This window comes from Phlebotomus argentipes, unplaced genomic scaffold, assembly GCF_947086385.1.
Source record: "Phlebotomus argentipes unplaced genomic scaffold, Phlebotomus argentipes genome assembly contig_32, whole genome shotgun sequence".
NCBI lineage: Eukaryota > Metazoa > Arthropoda > Insecta > Diptera > Psychodidae > Phlebotomus > Phlebotomus argentipes.
In genome coordinates, this window is record NW_026776187.1 from 2,206,613 (window position 1) to 2,226,661 (window position 20,049).

General features: G+C 39.5%; 3 protein-coding genes across 6 annotated transcripts in view; all 3 read right to left on the minus strand.

Moving 5' to 3' along the window:
• Window positions 1–329: 329 nt before the first annotated feature.
• LOC132264123 (klaroid protein) lies at window positions 330–6,887 on the minus strand. The gene is made up of 7 exons (XM_059764209.1): window positions 6,768–6,887; window positions 6,115–6,305; window positions 4,911–5,728; window positions 4,512–4,700; window positions 1,451–2,845; window positions 1,273–1,385; window positions 330–1,197 (listed from the first exon to the last, which is right to left on the minus strand). The coding sequence occupies exons 2-7, from the start codon at window positions 6,267–6,269 to the stop codon at window positions 988–990; spliced, it is 2,880 nt and encodes a 959-aa protein (XP_059620192.1). The 5' UTR covers window positions 6,270–6,305; window positions 6,768–6,887; the 3' UTR covers window positions 330–987.
• A 117-nt stretch (window positions 6,888–7,004) lies between these two features.
• LOC132263966 (succinate dehydrogenase [ubiquinone] iron-sulfur subunit, mitochondrial) lies at window positions 7,005–8,783 on the minus strand. Its single transcript, XM_059763991.1, has 3 exons — window positions 8,631–8,783; window positions 7,881–8,278; window positions 7,005–7,536 (listed from the first exon to the last, which is right to left on the minus strand). Exons 1-3 carry the CDS (start codon window positions 8,685–8,687, stop codon window positions 7,143–7,145), a joined length of 849 nt encoding a protein of 282 aa, XP_059619974.1. The 5' UTR covers window positions 8,688–8,783; the 3' UTR covers window positions 7,005–7,142.
• A 2,134-nt stretch (window positions 8,784–10,917) lies between these two features.
• The window catches only part of LOC132264115 (rap guanine nucleotide exchange factor 4), a 60,020-nt gene continuing 50,888 nt past the window's right edge, over window positions 10,918–20,049 (minus strand). For 3 of the 4 annotated variants that reach the window (XM_059764197.1, XM_059764199.1, XM_059764200.1), the window contains 10 exons: window positions 17,712–17,857; window positions 16,481–16,625; window positions 15,886–16,059; window positions 14,984–15,145; window positions 14,521–14,891; window positions 14,158–14,411; window positions 13,744–13,914; window positions 12,155–12,288; window positions 11,672–12,021; window positions 10,918–11,490 (listed from right to left, as the gene is read on the minus strand). In XM_059764197.1, the coding sequence (XP_059620180.1) occupies window positions 11,363–11,490; window positions 11,672–12,021; window positions 12,155–12,288; window positions 13,744–13,914; window positions 14,158–14,411; window positions 14,521–14,891; window positions 14,984–15,145; window positions 15,886–16,059; window positions 16,481–16,625; window positions 17,712–17,857 (2,035 nt within the window). In that variant the 3' untranslated portion in view covers window positions 10,918–11,362. The remainder of the gene's footprint in view (window positions 11,491–11,671; window positions 12,022–12,154; window positions 12,289–13,743; window positions 13,915–14,157; window positions 14,412–14,520; window positions 14,892–14,983; window positions 15,146–15,885; window positions 16,060–16,480; window positions 16,626–17,711; window positions 17,858–20,049) is intronic. The other variant, XM_059764198.1, reaches the window with a different exon arrangement.

The window sequence follows — 20,049 nt, forward strand, 5'->3', positions numbered from 1 at the left end:
AACTGATAGTGGCACGAAAGCTGATGTCTCATGACATATCCAATTTGGACTAATTTGATTTTAAAAACACTCACAAATAAGCGAGGGAGCGCCTTTATTACTCATTTCCTACTTTATTACACACATAAGTCCGTAATCTTGGTTTCACATCAAAATATTATTCAGCGCCAAATGATATTTTGGCAATAAAATATATAAAAATTAACTACAAAAGACTTCTATAAATACTCCTGGTCAAACTGATAGGTTTTTTCTCTCAAACAGAACAAATTATGGACACGAGTTTATGTAATAAATATCGACAATCAATATAGAAAAAAAGACCAGAATATCGAGGAAAAGTATTTTATTATCTTAGAGAAACCGTCTATTTCCGAACTTCAAGTGATGTGTGATTTTGTAGCTGTACAAATTGTTGAGTCTGTGCGTGAAACTAAAAATAAAACTAATGTTCTAAGGCGTATTCCTAAAAAACTATCATAAATCAAAGGGAAAGAGTACATTTACACTGATATCGTCGGTCCTTACAAAATAATGATTCTAATAGGCTATTGCGCACTCTTTGGATATGTAGCTTATATTTCAATTTATATATATGCCGCTGTTAAATTCAATCGAGTGTCACTGTAAACGTATTCTTGACCTATTTTAGCCATTAAGCATTGATCTTGGTATCTTCTTTTGTACTTTGACATCGACCAGCAATCTTTAAAAGAAAGTCAATTAAACCTACAGAGTTTATGCTAAAAAAAATCCGCTAACTGATAAATTCGTCACGACACAGACTTGTAAAAAAAATAAACCATTCACTTCCTCTTTTATTTACAAAAAGACCCTAAATTTCTACTTCTTTTGCACACACATACAAATTATTTTCCTGACGATTACTTCCATGTAGTAACGTTGCATTGTAAAATACTAGGTTTTTTTTTTAGTCAAGTTTAAGTCACTCTTCGGTAAAGCGCTTCAGCTGCAGTGTGTTGAACATCACGATCGAGGAGTTCCGTGAACACGGAAGCGATACAGGCACGTGTACATGGGATTGTCGTGATTCGACTCAATTCTCAGCTCCACGAGCTGATGAAGTCTCGTGATGCCTTGATTCTCCACTGGGAAGTACTGAAGACTCCTGTCGCTGTCCTCGTAGATGTACTTCCCAAACAAGAGCGGTTCCTGATCACCTTCATCCGTCAAGCCCTGAAAAGTGTCGTGCAAATTGACTTTACACTTCATCCCACCTTTGAATTAGACAACATTTTAGTCAAAACATACCCAAACGGAGAAGCCTTTTGGGGCTGAATCAATCTGTCCATTGGGCGCCAAGGACTTCGGAATGTGCTCCATCGTGAAACCAGTCACGAGAATTGGGAGATTGAGTTTGAGCACTGGAAGTCAGGCAAAAAGTCAATAAATCGATGTTCTGTGGAGATTCATCAATTTCACTACTCACGCAAGAATCCCGGAAAACCTTGGAAGGCCCAACAATTGCCTGGCTGAACACTGGGCGAGATGGCAGTTCTCGGTGTGTTACTGGGATACCACAGAGGGATGCCGAAGATTGATATCTGCGCCGTTTTCGTGTGATAACTCTCAGTGCATCGCGTGGAGAGCACTTGTCCACCAGCCGATTCCAGCGCATAATCCACCAGACCAGTTTTGTCAGCATCATACACTCTCAGAGCGTCCCACACGATTCGCCTCACGTGATCCTCACTCACGTCAATCTCCTGGGCATTTCCCAACCCCTGACCCGACATCTTTCCCTCCACGAGCGACAGCATTTCCACCCTAAGCGTATCTGTGATATTTTTCATAATAATCCCAGACAACAGTTGAATCTCTTCCGCCATTTGACCACTAAATTGACTTTGAACATCATTCAGACGAGCCTCCAGGTATTCTTTGGCAACAAACAAATTCTTAATCCAAGCACGAAGATCACTCTCGTCGAATTCACCACCGCCTTGATTAATGTTGAAAATCTGCACAAGTGATCGACGGATGTGCTTATCGATCTCAGAATACTGTGAATCACTCATGGCAGCAATTTTCACATCAATGTCACTGAGAAGTTTGTCAAATCTATCATCACTTTCCCTCCTGAAGTCGTACAATTGATCAGCGATATTTTCCTGCTGGGATTTCATGCTTTCCAACGTGAAATTGATGTCCTCATCGCGATTGGCGCGATTTACAAGATCTTGTCGGATATTGCTGATCTCCAAGGAGAGTTTCGCTATCAATTCATCATACTTCGAAGTATCTTGTGGCATTTCACTGCCTTTGAAGCGCTCTTCCATCATTTCCACAAGACGATTTGACTGAAGAATCTTCACAATGATCTCATCAGTTTGTGTCTTCGACTCGCCCTCAAACTGATCTCTAATTGACAAAGTGATCTTATTGATAACGTCCTGATTAATTTGCAATCCTGCCGTCTTGTCTGTCTTCAATCGCTCAAGTGTTATCATGACAATCCTCTCGATATCCTCTTCGGTCAGCTGATATTTGTACATCACAATGTTCTCCTGCACAATCTTGTCAATGAGAACAGTCAACTTTTCACTGGAAGTCCTCTCGTTGTCCTTCTTAATCACCATGGCCTCAATGTACTGGTTAATGTGACTCAAGAGTTTCGCGTACTCTTCAGCTGTGAGATATTGCTTGAAGTTCGCACTCTCGTCGCTTCTCTCCTGACTAGACGGTAGCAAGAAGGCGAACTGATTGAGATTGGGAAGATATTCCCTCCACGTGGAAGCTGACGATGGGAAGATTGATGGCAACCATCCGAGACTGAGGGGAAGAAATTGCATCACCGATTTCTGTTCTTCTGACAGAGCCAGTGCTGAAAAGATCAAATAAACATCTCATTCTTTGCCCAAGAACGATGAGCCTTAAGTTTTGATGTTAGTCAGGCCGATCCTTTATCTTATTTCACACTTTTGACCAAAACAACAAATTTGTTAATCAATTGAAAATCAATTAAGAGTTATCACTTCATGATTTCTATACAGACGCTCAGAAAAATAATAAAAACATGAGACAAAGTTAATATTTCTTTTTATTTTACAAATGCATTCACGAAATGTGAGAAAAGTGTGAAGAAGGATAGAGGACAGCCACTTGAAATGCAAGCAGAATACCACCAAAAGAAGATAAATGCTTCCGCAAGAAATAAAGAAAAATGTTCTTTGTTTATTAATCTTGTTTATTTACCATTCTATCGATTGACAAAACTTACAGATATGACAATAAATTATAAAAAGAAAAAAATCTATGTTACTCTTTCAATGCTTTGTTTGTTTTCATGTTTTCAAAGAAACATTCAAGACTGCTTGTCTTCTCAATGTGATTTATGCAAAAAAAAGGAAAAATAAGAAAAAGTTTATTGTGATGTTGTGCGGTAGAAAGTGATCATCTTTTCATTTTCTTTTTTCCACCATCAAGTCTCGCTGAAGTTCTCTCTATCCTTCTCCAGAAAACATTTAATGCAACGGTTTCTTGTACAAGGACGTTGGAAAAGGATTCAATAGAGGGATTATATTTAGGAATATGTATGAAAATATTTCCTTAATCTAAATTCACTCTGAATTTCTGGAAGTGATGTTAAATTGCCAGAAAAGTGAATTTTCACTACTTTAGAATCAATTATATTAATATATTACGTGTCGTAATATCAATTTTTTTTGTTCATTCTTGTACACAATCTACTATGTGTTATTATTACTAATTTGTAAATTAAAAAATATCAAGTTCCAATCAGAAAAAAAAATCTATAAATCTACTTTATGTAAAATACTTTTTTGTACTTAATTGAATTTAATTTTAGTGACGCATTCATATTAATATGTATAATTTTTAATTGAAATAATGCAATTAGATATAGAAAAATCCGCCCGGCAAAATTCTTACAAAAAAAAAATATAAGAACTAATTCTACAATAAGTGTTGCACAAAGAACCAATTAAAATGTAAAATTGCATTGAAACACGAATAAGAAATTGCATCATTTTGGGCAAATCTTACTCGTGTGACAAACTCAGTAAGAAAAAATGGTGTATTATTAAGAACCTCCTCTCTAAATGTTATGATTATCAATGCATTAATCAATTAATTTATATGAATTATTTGAAAATTTTATGGACGTGAAAAATTCTCATTCCACAATTTCTGTGCCTCATCCACGAGATTACTTGTGGTGACTTTCAAATAGTCAACGCAACCACCCGAAGCCACTTTTAGGGCTTCAAATGAGTCAATGGCATAATTTTTCACGCGATCAATTTGCAATGAATTGAGTGAGTTAGTGAATTGTTTCAATGACAATGTGGAAGGTGGATCAAGGAAGTAATAGGCTCCTGAAAAAGACATATCAAAGTATCAATTAGGTGATGTCGTTCCGCAATAAACAAAAAAAAATCACCCCTTAAAGTGTGGAGGTTTTATCGTGTGAAACATGAAGTCTTTTTTGCTAGCGAGAATTCATATATCTGAAGAAGAGAGTCACTCACCTCCGAACAGCAAGAATGGAAGCAGTAAAATCAAGAACCATAAGAATTTCTTCTTATGACGACCGCCTTCCGTTTTGCTCTGCAACAGCCACGTGTCCAGCAGCAGGATCCAGGCGATCAGCAGATAAACACGCTGGAAAGCATACATGAAGCTGTTGCCAATGGCTGACGACAAGCGACGAAAGATGCCTGAAAATATTGGCAAAAATTCTTGTATGGCTGCATTGAAAACACGTTTTCACATGTGACATTTGCATGCAAAATATTACATTCTCTTTCGCTTTTCAGCTCGTTTCACAAGTCTCACACACTCATTGAATAAATTATGTAAAATTTCTGACATTGTGCACAAATCTCAAATGATAGCGAAATCTTACTCAATCAAAGAGTTTTTCTTACTTTTTTGTTGCTCAGATTGATGAACGTCTGTGTAATAGGCCGTCTTCTCGGACGCCCTGAATGGGCGAGAGATCCAATACCAGCTGGTGACAATGGTTGTGATGATGCGCGTGTAGATTCTCTTGAACACCGTCTCACGATAGACTTGAGTGTATTTCCTCCTGTCGAACTGCGACAAGTCCATCTCATCCTCACCCGAATCGTAGTGCAAAGCGCGTCCGGCACCTGCGAATCTACTCGACTCATATCTGGCACGAATATATGACTCCTGCGATGGATTCTGCAGTGCCATCAGATTCACCCGCTCTTTGTGCTTCTCCAGACTCTTTCGCGACATATTCGGCATGGCAATCACACCCGGAATAATCTCTCGCCGGTGCGGCGACAGTTTGCTGTACGTGTAGTCGGTCTTGGGGAACTTATTCCAGTACTCGCCGGCATCTTTGTACTCCTTGTAAGCAATGTGCTCACTCAGGTTCCCATTCGTACTCCCAGCGACCGATCCTGTGGCCTTGTTGTTGCGCGGTGTGCTGATTTTCTTGTAACTCCCCTCCAGGCCGCGATTGAACTCCTTCTGGTTCACCATATCGCGCTTCGGGGTGGCGGTGGATGTTTGCTGAACGCTTGATGTGGCACTTGCAGCCTCTCCTCGCGTCACGACCTTCGTTGTGGATGTCACGACAACAGTGCTGCTGGACACACTGCTTTGCTGACTCTTGCCACTCGTGCCTTCATTCGGGGACACATTTGTGGACTTAGTCTCCCTCTTTGATCGCTTGGCAGGTGTTTGCGAGGGTTCCTCCACTTCTTGGATGGTTCTGCCGGACAAATAAAGAGGAATGTTAATACAGTGTGATCTCTACAAAGCCTCCAATGCTCTCAAATACACGTGATAAAGCTAATCATGCATCTTAAGTCTGTTCTTTTGAAGCTCATGTGTTGAAAAACCAATACTCTTGCTCTTTATCTAGCAGCTAATTATGATACAAAGTCTGAGAGTGTATTTTGGGAGAAGTTTTGAGCAAACCCTCCACATAAACTTCTTGTCATTCATGTACAGTGTGTACATAAACTCTTGTGTAAACATGTGTAATGTCAATATCATTTTCCTTCATGCATTCCTGTGTAGCTATGCTTGACAATTACATAATCTTTGTAGGCCAAACATCTTCAAGCAGTCTGACTAAGAGCCTAGAATACTCACTGAACTGTGGGCTCCTTTCGCACTGGCGATCGCTTCTTCTCGCGCTGCTGATCAGCATTTTCCGACGACTTTGCATAATCCTCCGGCACGGTCGGGATGAAGGGCGTCTTCGATCGCGATCGTGATCGAGTGTGCGGTGGCGAAACCGTGTCCATGGCTCAGCGTTTCACACGCGCACGCTTTACTTTTCACTGTCAAGAGAAAGGCAACGGGAAAAATACAACAATTCATTCTCACACTTCACGCTCGTCATCCCTCCCATTCTCATTCTATATGGCGCATGGAGAAGTGCGCGTCATCACACGGCATACAGTACTGTACGCGACGCAGAAGGGGAAGAGAGACTGGCGAGGGCAATTGTTTATCTCACGGGTCTGTTGTTGATGGGAACGCGCACACTTCGATTTGTGCCGAAGAAGTGAGAAAGGACGAGACCTTCCCTTCACACTTCACACCCAAACAATTGACTTTCGCGTGCCGCAACTTCATCTCTCTCGCTGAGAGTCAGAAAGGCTGAGACGCTATTTATAACATATCGAATAAGGGGGCCACGCAGTGACGACACAACAATTCTCCATTTTCACGCGCTCACAATACATCCCCTTTTTTCCCGTGAAATACGCCACATTTCACCAGTACTCCATCACAATTACCTGAAAAGGAGGTTTAGCGACACTTTCACACACTTTTCTGCACGCTATTCACGGAAATAACACGGTTTTTGGGTGAAATTCCAAGAGGACCATCGCGTCTATCGCAAACAAAGGTGACGTCACTGTTTAATTATGGCGTTTGGGTGAGCATTCAGGGCTGCCAACGATGTTACGGCGAAATACCCGCTAAAGGTTTGTGTCTCGACTCCACACTTTTCCATACACTCAAAACAACAATTTCAATATATCAACGAAATCACGTGCCGAAACACAATTTATTTCTCGCTTTTCTTGCTTTTCCACTCTTTACACTCCTCTCGCGGTGATCTGCTATATAAATTATCATATTGAAATCGCTTTAGCTAAGTCACAAGGCTACTTCTTGTGCATCGCGGCCGTCTCGAGTCCGGGATCGCCCTTCTTGGCCAGGCCAGACATGAGCTTCTTCACCTCAGCAATAGCCTGTCCGGGATTGAGGCCCTTGGGACATGTGCGACTGCAGTTCATGATGGTGTGGCACCGGTAGACGCTGAAGGGATCACGCATGCGATCCAGACGCTCCTCCGTCTTCTCGTCACGCGAATCGATAATCCAGCGATAGGCCTGCATGAGCACCGCCGGCCCCAAATACTTGTCGCTGTTCCACCAGTACGATGGACACGATGTGGAGCAGCAGGCGCACATGATGCACTCATACAGACCGTCCAGCTTGGCGCGATCCTCAACCGACTGCAAATACTGAGCATCGCCTTTCTTCTCGCTCGTGTCGCTGCAATTGAAAGAGAGATCTGTTAATTGCTGGATCTCCCACGGCCCTAAAACTCCTCCCCTTGAAAGCCCCCCGTCAATTGGAATGCTAAAGAGGCCTCAAAAACACACTTTTCCACGCTCGGTTTTGCCCAACACTGTGACGAACATCAATTTCACGGCAATTTCGGAGGTTCATTTAAGGGAATTTCTGGTCGCGTGGCTCGCTCTGCTGCCCAAATCATTGAACCCTCAGTGAACTGATAGCGCAGCGAGAGAGATGAATGAAATTTGCAATCTGTCTGGCGATTGACGCAAGCCGAGAGGCGCGATAAGCGCCAGGAGACGAGCCTCCGCGATACTCACTTGCGCTGCAGCCACGGCTGGATCGATTTGTACTGCTTGTAGAAGTTATTCATGTCCGGCACGAGATCCTTCACCACGTACATGTGCGGCAGCGGATAGATCTTGGCCGCTTTGCCCGTGTCACGGTCAATCTTGCAGATGCACGCCAGCGTGTTGGTGCCGCCGATGTTCATGGCGCACGAGCCGCAGATGCCCTCGCGGCAGGAGCGCCGGAAGGTGAGCGTGGGGTCCATCTCGTTCTTGATCTTGATGAGGGCGTCCAGCACCATGGGGCCGCACTCCTTCAGGTCCACCTTGTACGTCTGCATGAAGGGCTTCTTCGACGGCTCGTCTGGGTTCCAGCGGTACACCTGGAACTCCTTCACCATGGCGCCGGCCGCTTGGGAGGCGAAGCGAATCTGCAAGTGCGAAAAACAACACCGATAAAATCCACGAGTCATAAATTAATGCGATTTCCAGACACTTTCGATTGCCCACTCTGAGACAAATCAATTGTGAGGCGCGTCCTTCCAAGGCCGCGGGCATGTTCATTGACTGGATCGATTGGCCGCATTAATCAGCGATTGTCTCACACGCCACTTGAGGCTAATTGAATCGCAAATTGGCAGGAATGTAAATAAAGCGATGGATTTATCAAAAGAGCCCGCAGACCCACGTCAGAACAGGTTATGTAACGCAGAGACGGAAAGTGCAATTGATGCGATATTTCCATATTACACGTGATCCCACACCGGATTTCACTGATCTCACCTGGCCAAAGGAGCCCCGACACGCGAGGAGCATCTTCATTTCCGCCACGAAAGCCATTTTGTGCGGAAAACGCGAGGAAATCCGCCCCGAAAATATCTTTGCAAAATATTTTTTGTCACTCACAAGCAATCACGATGACGTCTCGAATTTCACTTTTGCAGGTTTCCGCTGGCCAGTCGAAGCCAACCAAATGTGCGCCCGGGGGTTGAATTCGAATTTGAAGAACTCGCCTGGTGTCTCGGCTAAAGTCAGTGGAAGGAAATTCAGAGATTTTTTTGGTAAATAAGTTATTTTAATAAAATCAGATATTACAAGAAAAATCATCGTCACCCCGTGAACAGCTTACAATGTTCTATACATACAGAAAAATACTATCAAACGCTCTAAAATATTAAACTTATAATTATACTTATATATTTCACAATGTTTTAGTCAAATATCTTAATAAAATTCTTTTTACTCTTCTAATGTGAAAATAATCCCATATTATGATTAATTAGATGACAACAATACTTGTACAACTTTCATAGTGAATCAAAATTATTCAATTATACAATTTAAAGTTCCTATTAAACTTTTCAAAGTTTTGCCGAAAGGGATTTCCTATTAGTTTTCTTATAGTCTACACAGGGGAAAAAGAAGTTCAGTAAGGAAATCATTCTAATTGCCCTATTTCTATAGTTATTGTGCTAAAAGATCCTGGCGTGGAAGGTAAAATTGTTGAGCGCAACGATAAATATGGAAAATAATTTGCTCAGCAAGTTTAATTCTCGGATTAAGGTCAAGTTTCAAGGACTAGAACTTCCTGTCTCAGAGAGTTAAGTTGCCAGATGCCTGTGAATAGCCCGAATGATAAAGTTATCACAATCACTAAGAGTTTATTACGAGTGTGGAAATTTAAATTCTGCATATTGTTCAGAAGTTGAGCTGATGATAGTTCCTAACATTCTTTTGATTACTCGCAAAAAGTTCGCTAATAAGTTACTTGTGGAGAGATAGATTGTCTTTTCTAATCACATATAATATTAGTTTTTACCCTATATTTAAATATTATCTCTCACTTTTCCTATTTTATGTATTTTTTTATTTTGTAAACTATTTTCCAGACATTTTCTATGTAAGATTTTTATCCTTTACATTTTTTATACACACATTTCCAAATATATTTTCTTCTCTTTTTTTTTAATATATCAAAAAATTAATAAATAATCAATTAACCCCTATCCGAGATAGGTTCCTATTAATTTGTCTAAATTGTAAACAGAAGAAGTACAGCTATCAGCTAAATCGCTACAAAATCTCTCTAATCCGTTAATACAAGTAAAGATCTCTATTCATTTGATTGTGGTGCAGTTCCAATTCTTTGAATATTTACACATATTCAATTTCCTTATCATTACTCCTTAAACCCTAGAAGACTTACATATGCTAGAGATGTAATTATACCTTAAGATTAGTTGTTGTAAGTTTCTCTTCAGATTTTATTGCTTCTTATTCGTTTATTTAATCTTTCAAAACAACATAAGTCAAAAGAATTGACCTCATAAGTGTTTAATCATTTAAAGGATTCAAAGTGAACAGGAAATAGGAATGATTTTTTACTGTGGAAACATTTTTGTGAACAAACAAATTGCTGTTTTAGACTGTTTTAAGTGGCAATTGAAAGGAGAATTCTTATTAAATTGGCGTTATCTTGTCATATTTATGCACTTATTTCTATGCTACATTAGATATTTTTAAAGGATATCCTATCGTTGGTCCTTTAGAGGTCAAACTGTGTCACTAGATTTCCCTATAGCTTAGCTTCTCTGTAATTTACTACCTCAAGTTAATCCATTTTCCTTTCCTCCCAAAGGTTTTTATGAAATAAAATGTGATGTTTATGCGAAGGATTTCTAGATAAGTTTTACTTTTCGCTAGGATTCTTCTTATTACATCTTAAATTTGTTTTTTAGTAAAAATAATTTGCCAATCACAGTTCAAAAGATACAATATTTCTTTTCATAATTCAACTCTCTTACAATTCAAGGTTACTTTGTTACTCTTTTCTTGATTTCTATTTAAAATGTTAATTTACATATAGATAAAAGTGATTGATATTATATACATTTACCTTTTCTCTATGTAGATTATTAGGAAGAGTCTCTAATTTACACAATCTCTTAATATAATAATTTCATAAGACTTTGTTTGTTAAACCTTTTCATCATTCAGTATTGTTTCTTCTTCACTTCATCGCGAAAATTGTAATCATTTTTTGTTAAATTTTCTTTCCTATTTCTCTCGACCATAAAAATATGTGTCTTCTATAAAGTTGTTGTTTTTTTTCATTTTTAGAAGAATATAATGCATAAATTGTATATTTTTAAATACTCTGAAGTGTGTAGATTTTCATAGTGAAATTGGAAGAGTCAATATGAGGAATATTAATGGAAAAAGTTGCAAAAAGACGTGGGTAGAAAATGTGAGCAGACTTTGTGCACAGAGAGAAATTGTCGTTGAAGATAAGAAAGAGAGTGAGAGAGAGAAAGAAACCTTGTTATCAAACTGAGTAAAAAAAAACTGAGTGGTTGTGATTGTTTTAGAATAAACTTTCTTCCATCTTTTAAAGAATTAGTCAACTGATGCGGAAAGTGAGTGTCAAAAACATTTTGATTAATATTCGCGAGCAATTTTTCTCTGTGCAGCGCAAGACAGGGAATTCGCGTCTTGGAAATGTTCGGTGGGACACATTATGTTCGTCTGGATTGTTCCAATTTGTGTGACATCGCCGAGAGCACTCGCTGATTGTCAATGGTTCGGAAGCAACTGATATAAGAACGAACTTCGCCTTCGCTTTTAGGTGATGGCGGATCCAGAACTGCTCCGGGAGACGCGCGACGTCAATGGAAGGATAAGACAAACAGGTGAATTTAATATAATCAATCAGCTGCACAAATATACAGACGGGAAATGTACTTAAGATCAAAAATATCTACATTTAAATTATTCAATGGCACGAAGTGTGCTGAAACGTTGAGAAAATATGCAAAGAAGCTCACCTAAGTGGCGGGATCGGCAGAAGCGAATCGTCCTCATTGTCTGGGCCATCATGTGCATCTTCTCGAAGTTCACCAATCCATCTAGACTCGTCTTGTTGCCCTCGTGCGCGAACGTCATGTCCTTAAGGAGCAAAGGCATAAAGGGAATCAAGGGCGGTTGCAATTTACCCACGAACATCCTGTAAGCACGATGATTTCGACTGGGATCAATGAGAGCCTCGAATTCCGTGAAGATCTTGCGAAACTTGGATGGGATTTTGTCCCATGTCTGAGTGAGTCGTGACACTGCATTGTTTGACAAACCCATGACGACGGCAAAGAATGCATTTAGATTCTGATATTCCTTGCAGCTGCAAATGGAAGTGTGAGAAAAACATTATCGCAAAGTCGAGACATTTAAAAAGAGGACATTTGCGAAATATATACAGATGTAAGGATATATGATTTGTGATATACATTTAAGAACAGTGTGAGAAAACTTACTAAGCTGCCAACTTGATAAACTTCCTCAGGAGGGAAACTCTCTTGCTGAGACTCACAGTGTGAGCAATTTCCGTTACAATCCAATACTGAATCTCATTGAATCTCCTGATGAAGACATCTAAATTAGCAGTTATCTGTAATTAGACAAATTACGATTGGAAATTAATTAGCAATTCCACTTCTCTTTCTCTAGTTTCAACAGTTTGCGTCGATCCAAATCACATCCTCTTCACACTCCTGATTAATTATACACTAATAACCTGCCACACAATATTTCACTTCGACATAGATGTGGAATACCAGGAGTTAAATTACTTTCACTGGAGAAAATTGCATCCGTTTTGCTGTACAAGTGATAATTTGGATGTTTATCTTTTCCTATACTTCTTCTTATATGTGTAATCAAAAGATTTGTACAAAAGAACCCCTTAATAGAGGTGAAGGGGAAGGAAGGAAAGCGCTACAACTTTCAAATAGATTCTTCCCTCCAGATAAATGTTCTCGACAACTCTTTTGTTTGGGACGAAACTCCAGCGAAGCCTGGAGGCTTGTTGAGAAGATTGCTGTATTAGCTTCTCACTCCATTATCACCTGTGCAGCGCGCGGTTATTATGAATGAAAGACAGAGAGGGCTTAACTTTATACAGCTCCTGGTCGGGAGTCCCATTTTTTTCAATCAAATATAACTTTTGCACAAAAGACTTGAGAAAAAGTGAGAACTTTGCGAGAAAAGTTTTAAATGAACACCAACTGACGGGGATTCGCGCCCACCTGACGTCGCACTGGCAAAAGCTCAGAAAGGCACACGGTTGAAAGGCATTTGTGTCTATTGGCTCACTTTTTAGACACATAAATTTAAATCTCGAGCACCACAGCCAAAATGGCTTTCTGATGAACAGAGCGCGAGACGAGCTGAGGGAGGAGAAAAACTGTCACGGACGGACAGTTGGCAAAAACAGTCAGGAGAATTTGAACAAATCCACAGACTTTCGTGAACAATTCATTGAAATTGTGCCTTTTGCCATGGGAAGTGGAAAATTTCCACACGTGTTGCGCTTTTAAGTGGAAATCCTGTTCGCTAGAGTCGCAACAAATGTTTCAGTTGGAAAGTAAAAGTGTGTTTACATGATATTTTATCCTTTGTGAAAATTATACTGGGAATGAGAAACCATACGTTGAACATCACAGACTTTCCGGTCTTTCCTTGATTGTTCCTTTGAGCAAAACCACAAGTCAAAGTTTTCATATGAAAAATTAAAATGAATTTCAAAACCTGAACTAAAATTATGTCTATCAAAGATGTAATCACAACTTCTGAAGCATTGCGATGTTGTCTGAAAACTTAACATTCATTAAATGGCATTTTCCTTCGGATTGACGAAAATTCTTGAGAGTCAACAAAAGTAGAACTTTTTTCCACTTTTTCACTTGATTCTGTGTCGTTTTTATCAATTGTGCGCACTAACATGGTTAGAAATGTCATGTTGTCATCAACTTTTGAGAAATCCACCCATCACAATATTTCTGATGTCGCACGCCTTAAAAAAACAACAAAGGAGAGTGTCGACAGAAAGTTTTTGTTAACTTACTTTGCCAAAATGATGCCGTCCAAAGGTGTGATACAGCAATTCATATTCATGAACGGCCCAAAAGAGATCCCAGTCGAAGAGTGTCATGTGATATGCTAATTCTTTGGTGCTTAAAACCTCAATATCTATGTCCAGACCCTCGGTGGCAGCCTCCTGTTCCGGCAAGGGTGTCTACAAGGGAGAAATGTGATAAATTGCCAAGGTAAATACCATCACCACCGACGACAGGAATTGAATTTTCCACAGGAAAGTCTCTCTCTGATATTATGCAAAGAAATTTGTGTATGAAAAATGCATACATTTTATGCATTCCATTCATGTAAATTCTCTTCAGACCATCTTCAGGGTTGTTCACTTCTGATGCGCGCCCCCAATGACCCAGTTTTTCCACTCTCCACCATCCCGCCTACTTACCATTGCGTCGAGATGGTCCTTGGGCGAGACGAAGAGTCGTCCGTTGAGACTGAGCGCCGTGGGAACACTCACGTCGTTATCTTTAAAGACTGATCGCTCCCCGTTGGACTTCACCTCCACCAGGTACAAATCATCCGGCGCTCGATTGAGCTGCAATTTATCAGAAGCACAGGCCTTAATCATCTCCGCCGTGGCGGCAATTGGGAAGCGAAGCGTGCAGTATGTGTGGTCAGCACAGTAGACCCGAAAGATTACTGTTTCAGGGGAGAGAGAGAGAAAGAGAAAATATATACGCGGTTACGTGGGAAGTGAAAGAGAATTTATGGATAGTTTGCAAGCGTGAAAATGCCTTCATGTACTCACTGTCATCGTCCGCGCGAATGAGCGTCCGCGTGGCTGATGGATTGCCGCTGAACAGACAAATGGGCTGCCCATTGGGTGGCAATTTCCACTTTTGCCCATTGTGCAGTGTCTTGTCCTCCTGGTAGCGGGCAATTTGCGATAGGACGTGATGCATCACACTCGCCTCCTCCTGCAGATCCGGATCTGACTCCACTTCGCTCGCCAACTCCTCGATAAAGTCCACAGCCACGGGATCCTCGAACACCACATTCCGCACAGCAATCACCCATTTGTGCACGAACTGCACCACACGCCGCTTGCACGTGATCAAATACTCACGATCCTCCACGCTCGGTGAATTGTCGCCTTCATTCTCTAAATCACTGTGATAAGTGCACGAGGGCTGTTAAGGAATATTTCAAATTAAATCAACAGCAAGAGACCCTGGAAAACAAAAGGTGTGACGATCTTTTGAAAAGGATATTGATTGGCAAGTTCGTCGACTAGCATGTGAACTGGCAGAAAGACAATGTGCGTGAGGAGAAAGTCGTCCAGGAACGGATCATTTGGTCCCACTTGACCGCCAAGGCGGGTCTCCAGGAGGTGTTCAAGCATTTTCTGCGGCGTCCCCGACATCACCGTGTACCTGAGGGGTGGAAAGATCATTCAATTAATTCCTCATGAAATGTTGACACTAATTAACATTCCTCCATTCCAACATCCCATGTAATTAAACATGTGCAAATATTTTTCTTCCTTCGTCGCCCAAAATGAACTTTTCACCGGCTGTCTCATCACACGAAATTGGATAGAAGAGATGGAGAGCGAAGAGTGGCTCAACAGTGGTCAAATTCAACAGGGACTTAATTGAAGAATGTTGCAGATGTGACGTGAATCTGAAATGTCTCGATATTGAATCTGCATTGCAGGCGCATAAATACATTTCAGGTAATCGTTCAATTGTAGATTCAATGACAGGCTGATTCAATTTGAATGTTCATGTTGTACAACAGTTTCAATATCGAGGTAAATGATTTACCCGATGATTTGGGAAATTGCATGCAATCATTTCCATACAAAGGACAATAGTGAAGCGCGTCGCTCTCTGAAAGAACGTCATAGTTTTGTGAGCACTGTGGCGGAAGGAAATTAATAAAAATAGTCTGTGCCATGAATGAGAGGAGGAATGGGTCACTACAAATGAATTATGAAGGGGTTATGAGCGCAACTCTGCTCCGCAAGCCGCACTTGGTCGTCCAACTAATATCCAGTGGTGCATTGTAAAACAGGAATTATCCCCTGGAGGATAGTGATACAACACGGGAATGAGCTGAGTGAGTTGCATGTACTTAAATTGACTTAATAACATTATTAATGGTGACCTACTTATATGCCGCATGTCCTCGTTGCTTTGCCACCCTCTCCAATATTAACACATCTTTTCCATGCTCCTGCAGTCTCAGTGTATTTGCCTCCACGTCCCGCAAAATTCGATTAAAATGCTCCTTATCCACCCGCAGGAGATGGCAATTATTTTGCTTCAGCACTATTGTTGCAGCTCTTTCGGATTTTTAGTAGTAGTATTTGTGTGAGTTTACATCCAGGATTTGCATTCGCCAGGCATAAATAGATAAAGGGTATTATGTTAGTCATTTTAGTAACAGCATCATTTCATGTTTAACATAATACAAAAGAGAATAGATAGACGCATAGCTGTCAAGATGCACGGGGAAACTAAACAGAATTAATATGCTACGTTAAAGATATGAGGTTTCTTGTAAGTCAACTGAATATGACGGGAATTTGCAATTGAAACTGTTTATTGTAAATTGTATATAAGAGACGAATTATAAAGTGAGAGTTCGGGGTGTGGAATAAAATGTTAGAAAGTCTTTTCACTTTTACGCTGAAGTTATGAGTTTTATTACAATTCATGTGAATTGTGTACTCTCGTTATTAGCACGTGTCTAACGTTATATACCTCGGAGCATCGTTAATAAGAGCTAATTTCCCAAAATCATCGCCTTCCTTCAGTGTGGCCACCGTTCCTTTTCCGTGTATCACAACATCCACAGAACCCTTCAGTAAAATGTACCAAGATCTGCCCTCATCGCCCTGATTGAACACTGCAATGAAAAGATACAATTTATTTGCGAAATGTATTAAAAAGATTGTACAGAAGATGATGTCTCTTTGATATCTGCCGTTGTATTCATAAAATCTCTTGCTGAATGTAAACCTCTTTGTGCAGATGTTGCCAAAGGAAAAACGAGTCTGTTTTTGACAAAATGCTTGAAAAAACGTCAATACTTTAAAGGAAAATCACGGGACAAAATTTCTATTTACAGTTTATTGCTTATTTAGAAAAACATCCCCGAATTTAAAGTTCCAATTACAATTTATATTTTCCAAAAATGCTACGCGCTTTTCTACTCACTCATGTGTAACAAATTTCTACCTAATGTAGAATTCGAGTGTACATATATATATGGAGGTAATACGAGAGAAATGGTAGGAAATATCTTTTTTCTCGCTTTGTCGGATTCCCCTGAAATTCATTTTCATTTGGGAATTTTATACATCCATTTCACATTCCACATCGCATACATTCCATATCAAAATGAAATATGTTGTGCTAGAGAAGGCGTCAAGTAATTTTTACACCCTCCTCTCCCCCTTCTTATCGCCACCATGAGCTGATGAAAGCATCACCCTTGGTGGATACAAAAAATACCCTTACCATTTCTTAGGCATCGATATGATGTCTGGAATTCGGGTTGCGGGTTGAGATGAAATATTGGCGAAACCCTATCATCATCATCATCATCATCATCCTTAGCATTTATCTAAACATTTCTATATATAGCTGTCTCTCCCCCAGACATTAGGAAATATGGTGGAAAAATTCATAAATATTCTCATACGCTATTATTTCTGTATTATTCACATTCAAAATTAACTTCAGACCTAAGACAATGAACCAACGTGTATTTCTGTAACCGAATCGATAATTCACTTGTGGTTTCTGATATGGATTCCTAACCGCAATGAGAAGCGCATGAATATTCCTGAGCTTAGTCAAAATACCAAACTATGCAGTGTGCCAATTAGTAACTGTTGGATATCAAGGATATCTCTTAATAAGTTTCGCCTCTCTAAGGAGCAAAAATCGACCCAGTATCATTAAAGCTGCATTACTACTTATTACTTACAGACAGTTCCAGCTGCCGGATGAGATTCAAAAACGATTATCGATGCGAGCTCTCGTTTAATGGATGTTGAGAGATGCGATAGGGCGGCAATGTGGAGGAGTTCCTCGAAGACCAGCTCCAATTCCTCCTGAGTGCGTTCATGCGAGCTGTCGAGCAGAAAAATTAATTAATGAGCTTCATATGGTGTCATGAAGGAAATCAATAAAATAGGATAAGAGCCAGAAAAGGGTATTTTCGCAACATTCCCTCATGTGTGTGTGTGTATTGTTTCTCCTCCCCTTCGGAAAAGCATTCCCATTAGAGGAAACCTACACACCTTGATGGTAGAATTGCTGCTTATGAGAAAACAGGCGAATGGCTTAGATTTTTGCTGTGCAAATCACAAAAAATATAAGAGGATAATGGCGAAGAAAAGATGCTGAATCTGAACTTTTTCTATTACCTTTCATGCCACATTATTTATTATTTGTATATCATTTCCCCCATTGTTGTATCCTTTACCAATATTCTCGTTTACACAGAGAGGAAGTTAGCAAGGAAGGAAATAATACAGAAATTGTTCTCTTGGGTGAATAAAGCTCGTAGTATTCATCCTACTGTATTCTACCTACATAAATATAATTTGAGATAAATAATTTGTTGTTTTTTCCACAACACCCAAAAGTATTTTAAAGTTTCGCCTTCATCGCCATTACTCTTCTTTCTCACTTTGCTCTCCTCAACACCTTCGATCTTCGTCCTTCTCAGAAGTGGTTGGGGGTACTTTTGAATTCTATCAGAATTTGCATAAAGTTTAAATATATCTCCACCATCGTGGAGACAAGTGCGAAATTTTCATTTTTTGCCAACACGCTTCCCAGTGAAAAATTAACACTGAATTTTTTAATCAATTTTCATTATAAATGCGTGTGGGTGGAATTTATAAAGGGGAATTAATTAAAAAATTCTTTGTAAAGAAATTCAATATTTGCGTAACAACTTTAAGAGTTGGTATTTTTGTCCAATAAAGTTAAGATTCAACACTCCTTTTTCTCTAAGAAGATAGAATCTCATAATAAATTCATTCTGTGCACTTTTATGAAAAAGTTCGCAGATTTTTATCGAAAATAAAAACAACGGAATAATGTTATCCAGAGAGGAGATAAAAAAAACACCAGCGACAATGGCAAAGTGTAATAGAACAAAGTTTTGCATTACGAATTGAGATTGAATAAATTAAATTTATGATTGAAATTTCAGAATTCTCATTTTCACGCCAGCGTATCAAGGAAAAAAACACAGCAAGCGATGGAATGAAAAGAGCAATTTCAAAGGGCGAAGAAAAATTTTACAATTGTGCAAAAATATCAGTGATATACTAGTCCACAATGCTATATTTTCCCCCACTTATTGCCACAAGCAAAATTTACGTTTTATAAATAAAGCAAATACACGGACTTTTCCTCATCTTACTTCCTCTCCCACATTTGCGGTCGATGGCGATGGTGGATTTTGGGAGAGAGAGAGAGCAAAAAGAGCAAACCCAGTTTTTTTTTGTCAGGATTCCTTTCCATTTGCCCCACTATAGCCTCTAGTGTTTACTTCGAGAATCCACCCTCACTTCGATAACTGAATTAAACGACGGAATCCCGGAAAGGTAGATTAGGATGATAAAAAATTCACTTCGTTTCAATTCAATTTCGTGCACTGGAAGAGCGTATCGACTAGCTTTCATGGCAAATAATTACGGGACGTAATTCAAAATCTTGGGAAACTTGTATAATGTGAACAAACGTTCATCACAACGTTTTATTATTATTGCCTTATTGCTTCAATACAGGTGAAATAATGTCTTTAGCTTAGATGGATAGAGACTCTTCTGTCATAAGCATAAATTCCTTGATATGTCATTTCCATGCAAAGACGATAAAGGCATTTTGTCGTCAGAGAGATTAATGCATTAATTAAAAGTCAACAATGTAATATTGGACGCTTCACTGGATATAATTTCTGGGGAAAGAGAGTTAAACAATTTCCCGGCAAGTGAATTCAATAAAAGTTCTTCAACTTCGCCGGTAGACAGATTATTTAATTACGCTAATTAATTGCTCATTGCACATTTAAGCATCAACGGAAAATTTAACACTTAAAGCGTGCAAAATGCTTGGCAAAATGTGACTTTAAAATCATTAATTTCAAAAATTTATCATGAGAATTGGCTATTGAATTTCTTTCCAATTAATTAAACTGCATTTTCCCCAGTGTTTTATGTATAAGAGGATATTTTTAGATTTCATGGACAATTTTGGAAGCAGTCCGAAATAGCAATTTCACATGACGAGAAAGAGTTAATCACTCC

Excerpts from the sequence above, each read along its gene's own strand:
- LOC132263966 (XM_059763991.1), bottom strand. The coding sequence starts at position 8,687 with ATGGCTTTCGTGGCGGAAATGAAGATGCTCCTCGCGTGTCGGGGCTCC. Across the intron at positions 8,279-8,630 it reads GTCGGGGCTCCTTTGGCCAG|ATTCGCTTCGCCTCCCAAGC; the intron begins GTGAGATCAGTG and ends TCGCACTTGCAG. Across the intron at positions 7,537-7,880 it reads CAGCCGTGGCTGCAGCGCAA|CGACACGAGCGAGAAGAAAG; the intron begins GTGAGTATCGCG and ends TTTCAATTGCAG.
- LOC132264123 (XM_059764209.1), bottom strand. The coding sequence starts at position 6,269 with ATGGACACGGTTTCGCCACCGCACACTCGATCACGATCGCGATCGAAG. Across the intron at positions 1,386-1,450 it reads AGGTTTTCCGGGATTCTTGC|TGCTCAAACTCAATCTCCCA; the intron begins GTGAGTAGTGAA and ends CCTGACTTCCAG. Across the intron at positions 1,198-1,272 it reads CAAAAGGCTTCTCCGTTTGG|GGCTTGACGGATGAAGGTGA; the intron begins GTATGTTTTGAC and ends GACACTTTTCAG.